Source organism: Lemur catta, chromosome 11, assembly GCF_020740605.2.
Source record: "Lemur catta isolate mLemCat1 chromosome 11, mLemCat1.pri, whole genome shotgun sequence".
Lineage (NCBI taxonomy): Eukaryota > Metazoa > Chordata > Mammalia > Primates > Lemuridae > Lemur > Lemur catta.
In genome coordinates this window covers 74978928-74986774 of record NC_059138.1, presented here as the reverse complement: position 1 = coordinate 74986774, position 7847 = coordinate 74978928, and the positions used below count along the sequence as shown (strand labels likewise).

Genomic DNA, 7847 nt, shown 5'->3' with positions numbered 1-7847 from the left:
GTGCTGCCCAAACTTCCCGCAGGGTGGCACCTGGAAGAGCAAGTGACTTAAACCGAGCAAGGCGAGGCGCGCTCCCACTGCTCGGAAGCGGCTGGTATACTCGTCTAAAATAAAAAGGTCTCTGTCTGCAAATCCCGTTTGCTCGCCGGGTTATCCTCCCCCGCCCCCAGCCTTGCGAGTCCGACCATACAGCTGTTTTTAATCCCTACTTTTCTCACTTGGCTTCCCGGGCTCGGGCTGACCAGACGCGGAGCCACTTAGCGTTTCCTCCTCCCCCTGCCGGGGTCTGTCCTCCCTCCGCCGTCTCCTCTTTCTCCGCCTGCGTCCCCGGGGGCAGAGTGTGGGAAGAACGAATTTCCGCCTGGTTTGCTCGCTACTCGCCGACTTGGGTCCCTTCCGGACACAGCCCGCGCGCCCCCCGGGCTGTTCCACGGGGGCCGCGCTCCGGGTCGGGGACCGAGAGCGAGGAGGCGCCGGCTGCGGGGGGCGAGCTGCCGGGGCTCCGCAGCCAAGCCGCGCCCCGAGGAGCTCTTGGAAGGGCTCCCGCCTGCAACTGGGGAATCCGCTCGGCGGGGAGAATCCGCGCCAGGGAATCCAGCTCTCCCGACTCCGCTGCAAACAAAAAGCGCCAGGTCTTGCTCCCTCCTCCCGCCCCCCGACGCGCACCCAGAGAAACAGTTTTGTGCAGAAATGCAACAAGTAGCACCCGGGACTCACAGAGCGCCCCGCGCCGCCTGACTTGGCCGGGCGAAGCCCGCCTGCAGAGACCCGGGCCAGCCACCGGACAAAGGGCGGAGGAGGGGCTGGACGGCGCAGAGAAGTCCGAAAGAGGCCATTTAGCGACTCTGGCCAGGCCAAGGGGAATGCAGAGGAGACACAGAGCCAGCAGGCCAAGAGGACGATCCGGCCGCAGCACGCAGGGCGGGCGGCGATGGAGGCTGCCCGCGCCGTGCGCTTCCTGCTCGTGGTGTGCGGCTGCCTCGCGCTCCCGCCGCGGGTCGAGCCCGTGTGCCCAGAGCGCTGCGACTGCCAGCACCCCCAGCACCTCCTGTGCACCAACAGAGGGCTCCGCGCCGTGCCCAAGACCAGCTCGCTGCCGAGCCCCCACGACGTGCTCACTTACAGCCTTGGCGGCAACTTCATAACCAACATCACGGCCTTCGACTTCCATCGCCTGGGGCAGCTCAGACGGCTGGACTTGCAGTACAACCAGATCCGTTCTCTCCACCCCAAGACATTCGAGAAGCTCTCGCGACTGGAGGAGCTCTACCTGGGGAACAACCTCCTGCAGGCGCTCGCCCCAGGCACGCTGGCCCCGCTGCGCAAGCTGCGCATCCTCTATGCCAACGGGAACGAGATCGGCCGCCTAAGCCGTGGCTCCTTCGAGGGCCTGGAAAGTCTGGTCAAGCTGCGGCTGGATGGGAACGCCCTTGGGGCGCTGCCGGACGCAGTCTTCGCCCCCCTGGGCAACCTGCTCTATCTACACCTGGAATCCAACCGGATCCGCTTTCTGGGCAAGAACGCCTTCGCCCAGCTGGGCAAGCTGCGCTTCCTCAACCTCTCTGCCAATGAGCTGCAGCCCTCCCTGCGCCACGCGGCCACCTTCGCACCGCTGCGCTCCCTCTCCACCCTCATCCTCTCCGCCAACAGCCTGCAACACCTCGGGCCGCGCGTCTTCCAGCACCTGCCACGCCTTGGCCTGCTCTCGCTCAGGGGCAACCAGCTCACACACCTCGCGCCCGAGGCCTTTTGGGGGTTGGAGGCCCTGCGCGAGCTGCGCCTAGAAGGCAACCGGCTGAGCCAGCTGCCCACGGCGCTGCTGGAGCCTCTGCACAGCCTGGAGGCGCTGGATCTGAGCGGCAACGAGCTCTCCGCCCTGCACCCTGCCACCTTCGGCCACCTGGGCCGGTTGCGCGAGCTCAGCCTGCGCGACAACGCGCTCAGTGCCCTGTCCGGGGACATCTTCGCCGCCAGCCCAGCCCTTTACCGGCTGGATCTAGACGGCAACGGCTGGACCTGTGACTGCCGGCTGCGGGGCCTGAAGCGCTGGATGGGCGACTGGCACTCGCAGGGCCGGCTCCTCACTGTCTTCGTGCAGTGTCGCCATCCCCCGGCCCTGCGGGGCAAATACCTGGATTACCTGGATGACCAACAGCTGCAGAATGGATCTTGCGTGGATCCCTCGCCTTCAGCTCCCTCGACCGCCGAGGGCAGGCGGCGGCCCCTACCCACAGCCGCGGGGGAGGAGATGACGCCCCCTGCAGATGGTCTCACGGAGAAGCTGCGGCCTCAGCCTCAGTCCCAGCAGCGGGGCCGATTTCTAGCGGGGGTGGCCTGGGATGGGGCCGCCAGGGAGCTCGTGGGCAACAGGAGTGCCCTGAGGCTGAGCCAGTGGGGCCCAGGCCTCCAGCAGCCTGGCCCCTCCGTGGCTGCCGCCGCGGGCCTGGCTCCACATGCCCTGGACCTGCACGAGATGCCCCTGCTGGGACGTCCGACCTGGGCCGATCCCGCCCACGTGGAGCCCACCCCAACGGCCGCTCCCGGCTCTACGACATCGCCCGCCCGCGACCCCTGGCAGCGCGTGGCGAAGCAGCGCCTGGCCGCAGAGCAGCAGGAGAGTGCTGCGCAGTCCGACGGCGGGGTCGGCCTGCCGCCACTGGTGTCCGACCCTTGCGACTTCAACAAGTTCATCCTGTGCAACCTGACGGTGGAGGCGGTGGGCGCCGACAGCGCCTCGGTGCGCTGGGCCGTGCGTGAGCACCGCAGCCCCCGGCCGCTGGGCGGCGCGCGCTTCCGCCTGCTCTTCGACCGCTTTGGCCAGCAGCCCAAGTTCCACCGCTTCGTCTACCTGCCCGAGCGCAGCGACTCGGCCACACTCCGCGAGCTGCGCGGGGACACCCCCTACCTGGTGTGCGTGGAGGGCGTGCTCGGGGGCCGGGTCTGCCCCGTGGCCCCCCGGGACCACTGCGCGGGGCTGGTCACCCTGCCCGAGGCTGGGAGCCGGGGCGGCGTCGACTACCAGCTGCTCATCTTGGCCCTGCTGACCGTCAACGCGCTACTGGTGCTGCTGGCCTTGGCGGCCTGGGCGTCTCGCTGGCTGCGGAGGAAGCTGCGGGCCAGGCGGAAGGCCGGGGCCCCGGTGCACGTTCGCCACATGTACTCCACCCGGCGGCCCCTGCGCTCCATGGGCACCGGCGTGTCCGCCGACTTCTCGGGGTTCCAGTCGCACCGGCCGCGCGCCACCGTGTGCGCCCTCAGCGAGGCGGACCTCATCGAGTTCCCCTGCGACCGCTTCATGGACAGTGCGGGCGGCGGCGCGGGCGGCAGCTTGAGGCGGGAGGACCATCTCCTGCAGCGATTTGCTGACTAGGTCCGGGCCTCCGGGCTAGTAGAGACCATCTCATTGGCCTTGAGGAGCCACCTCTCCGTGGGGCCCACCAGCCCACCTCAGGGGAAGATCCTATTTTAGCTAACCTTCTCCTTCCTACCTTTTGTGAACTTGCCAGAGAGGCCAAAGGGGACAGAGGGCCGATTCAGGCACCATACCCCAATTCCCAGTACTCACTGATGAAGTAAATGGGTAATACTTGGTGGTCAGGGCGAAGGGGACACATGGGTGGTGGGGTGCCGAGTCGCCTTCTCATGAAGGCCTTGGCATAGCTATGGGAATGGCTTTTGTAGCATTGCAGTGTAATAACCTGGCCTCTTTGGGGTGGAAAAGCCTGCTTGTGCCCCCAACATGGCCAGAAAGAGATTTGGGTGCATGCTTTTTGTTTGCTTCAGTGTCAAACAGAGGAGTTTTGTTTCTATTTAAGGAAAAAGAAACTTATTACCATTACAAAGGAGGCTTGGCAACTGACTCCACTGGTCTGGTGGTCTCTGCCAAGAAGGGTGATGTAAACAGGTGGTAAAGTTTAACGCACTTGCCAAGGAACTCATTTACGTTGGCTGATAGAGCATTCTGGATACCTTAAAGTTTAAATAATGAGACGCAATTTTTTTTTTCAACAATGTGAAGAGCTGTGACATTTAACAAACTGACCAATAAACTCCACGGACTGTTTTAGTTGGACTGGGCCATTCAACTATTTGCCTTTTGATATTAACAGCACAAGCACGTTTGCTGACTTTGAGGATAACTAAGATTACATACTTTCTCAGGAGAAGGCTGCATGCAAGACTTCTCTGTCAGGGTTGCTCCTGTGGCTTTTTAATTTTATTTTTTTTTAAACCTATATATGGAATAGGAAATTTCAATGCCAGATTTGATAAAAAGAATGTAATGTATATGTAACTGATAACCCCCTAGGGAACTCCAGCGTTCCAGTTCACTTACCACATCTGTGACAGTGTGTTTAGATTGGAATAAATGTGATGTGGTACTTCTCGTGTTGTTATCAGTGACACACAGTTGACTGTGCTCTGATTCTCTTGAGTTTCAGCTAAGTGATAAAGGTAATTTCCTAATAGGGAAACAAAAGGTGATTGTCAATTGATAGTGTAATGTTTGACCACATTAATGTCTTTTTTTGTAGGAAATAGTAGAGGGGAAGAAATTATGGAATTCAAATGTGAAAAATTGTGTTATCAGTGGGCATCTTTTTTCTACTAAAACTAGAAGATTGTTATGAGTACTTAAATTTCACTGTGAAATAATTATATATTTTGCAATTAATCTCTCCACAACCTAGTGTTTTCCTATGTTATTAAATCTTATCTTTTAGTTAATTTTTGCAGTATTTCTTTTAAATGTTTTTGTTTTAGATGTAGGGTTAGGCTCCTTTATTTGTTTAGTCATTTTCAACTATTTAGGATACTTTTGTTCCCTGATATTTATGAAGTACATGTTCATCACTAAATGTAGTGGTTTGGTTTACATTAGTAATTTTATGTGTGGTCTAAAAATGCAGTCGCTAAGAAGGGTGTACACTGTGGTTATGGATTTATTGGCAGTGGAGTATACCATGGAGGCCACTACAATGGTGCTGAGGCTAACAGCGAATCTTCTGTTTAGGGCCTTAAGCCCCTGAGGGTCTTGATGACTCAGGGAATCCATCACAGCCAGGGGTCCTTCACCCCAGTTCACTCCTTTTATGTTTGGCCTAGATTGAGCCATGCCTGCCCTCCTCCGGACAGCTGAGTAGGGACCCAGGGATCTAAATGAGCTGATCTTTGTTTATGTTCAGATGAGTAAATGTCCAGACCACTTAAACTACATACAGCTGCTTTTCTGGCAGTCTTATCTGTGAGGCCAAAACTTAATAAACCACAGGAAATAGACTGTCATTCTTAGTTTGCTGCCAGGGCTTGTTTTAGATTCGGAACATATTGGTACAGGTGGAGTTACTCGCTCTTATTTCCAACCTGCAGGTTTCAATCTGGCACCTTTTGTGCTCCTGGCTTTTTTCATTCATTGCGAGATTGCATCTCTTAGCTGTTTCTTTTGCACAGCAAGATAATATTGAGTCCCATTGCAATTCTGGAAAAGGCTTCTGGTTCTGCCCACCACCCACCTTTTCAATTGTAGAACATCACTGAAAATGCTTAATGCCTGGATCTGTGTTCTACTTGTAACAGTTTTACTGAAAAGTCTTTCAGTGGGAAATGAATAAATGTTACACATTGTTATGTTCAGTTATACCAATAAACCCACCTACTAATAGAGATGTTTTATTCCTGGAGTTTCCAAATATTTTGTACACTTTCGTATCGATACAATGCATTTTTCTACAGCAGCTTTCATCCATGGAAATGAAACATAAGCTTGAAGTCTTTCTGGCCTTTTTCAATGTTTGTTTATTTCCGTCTTCAAGGTAGCGTATGAACTTTATTTTTAAGAAGTGGTCACGTGACTTTATGCACCCCAAAACAATGAGATGGCTCTAAAAGCAGATGGTCAGCCACAGCATGAAAATGCTGTTGAACACTAGTGACAGCGAGGTGATTGGGTCTCAGCGGGTATTGCCTGATTAAAATAAACAATTAAAACTCAGACCCTTTGACTCTCTTGGTCAAAAATAAAAAGGAATTATCTTGAGCAGGAGGTCATCTTTGCCACTACACAGTTTATACAAAGATAAAATTCCTAAAGAAAAAAGAAACTTTGGTATGAGTTAGGAATGTTCAATTACAGAACCATTGAACAGTTTACAATGTGGTGGGACTCTCAGCTCAGCCAGTGGGATTAAAGGCAGGGAATTTTGCGGTGCTGCCAGGTAATAATTAGCATGTGATCAGAACACCTTCACTAATTTGCCACACACCTGATTTTCACCAAAAGTACAGCAATATGGGCAGCTACTGTATATTAAGGAACTATTAAAACAGACACTGGATTGCCTGGTATTTGTAGTTAACCACTCCCCCTCTTCTAAGAGTAGGAGACAAATGACAATACAGCATTCTAGTACCAGAAATTTATTCAAAATTCAAGACTGGTTCAGGATCAATACCTTCACCATCCTCAGAAAATCATATCATCATGACAGTTTGGAATGATGATAAGGAATGATGAAGTCACCTAGTCATCAGAAGGTTACATTCATTCTTTTTACCTGATCTGTTTGTGCCTCAGCTTCCTCATCAGTTAAAATAGGCAGCCTGAGTCCCGACTGCACAGTGCTATTGTGAGGTATAAGTGAGTACACAATATTCAACAGTACTAGTTACACTGCAGATGTTCAATAAATATTAGATGCATTAGTAGTAGTATTCTGCACACAGGGCAAGAAGTTGTATGACACATTTCAGAAATTTCAGGAACAAGGTGCTTCTGATTAAACCCTAACCAATCAGAGAATTCAGATAATGAGATGACAGCAATCCTTTTCCTCTCCTTGTTCTAGTTAATTGAGGCTCTTGTATAATTCAATGTAGAAGGATAACACTTGAAATAGTTTTGCATAATTAAAAATGAATATACTAGTATTTGGCAAACTCTTCTGTTTATTAAATTCTTGGCATAAGTTAATTCATCCTTTAGATTGGAACTAAGGGTACAAAAACTGTCCTATATCTATAGTACCTCCTCTTCCCATGAAATTATAGCATCAGGCCGGGCACGGTGGCTCATGCCTGTAATCCTAGCACTCTGGGAGGTCGAGGCTGGTGGATGGCTCAAGGTCAGGAATTTGAGACCAGCCTGAGCAACAGTGAGACCCCCTCTCTACTAAAAATAGAAAGAAATTATCTGGCCAACTAAAATATATATAGAAAAAATTAGCCGGGCATGGTGGCGCATGCCTGTAGTCCCAGCTACCCGGGAGGCTGAAGCAGTAGGATCGCTTAAGCCCAGGAGTTTGAGGTTGCTGTGAGCTAGGCTGATGCCACGGCACTCACTCTAGCCTGGGCAACAAAGTGAGACTCTGTCTCAAAAAAAAAAAAAAAAATTACAGCATCTCCAAGTATCCTTTTACTGTTAGTTTACTTACACGAATACTTGGCATACACAGATGCTTTTATTTTCCCCGTAAGTATTCAGGTCACATTAGCCTTCTCGATCATGTGTCAAATAGTATTCTTTTAATTTTGCATGGGGAGACAGGTATTTTGAGATTATACTTAACTGTATTAATTATTGAAATAATGAGGGAATAAAATGTAGTTTCGTGATACCTGGTTGCTCTGCCTTGCGACAGAGTACCTAAATATCCCATTACATCTGTTGGAGAGCTTTTAAACTACAGGTGGTGTGATTTCTAATTGACACAGCAATATGGCTTTATAATTTGGCTGTGAAATGTTATCAGATGCTAGACAGAAATAAATTGTCATGCCCCAGAATTTCAAGCAACAGCATCTCCTTACTGCAAATCCATAATATTTCTTTCAAAACTGATGAAAGCTTT

General features: G+C 52.2%; 1 protein-coding gene across 1 annotated transcript; it reads left to right on the top strand.

Moving 5' to 3' along the window:
- Positions 1–360: 360 nt before the first annotated feature.
- Positions 361–5667, top strand: TRIL (TLR4 interactor with leucine rich repeats). Its single transcript, XM_045564777.1, has one exon. It carries the CDS (start codon positions 932–934, stop codon positions 3368–3370), a length of 2439 nt encoding a protein of 812 aa, XP_045420733.1. The 5' UTR covers positions 361–931; the 3' UTR covers positions 3371–5667.
- The last annotated feature ends 2180 nt before the right edge of the window (positions 5668–7847 follow it).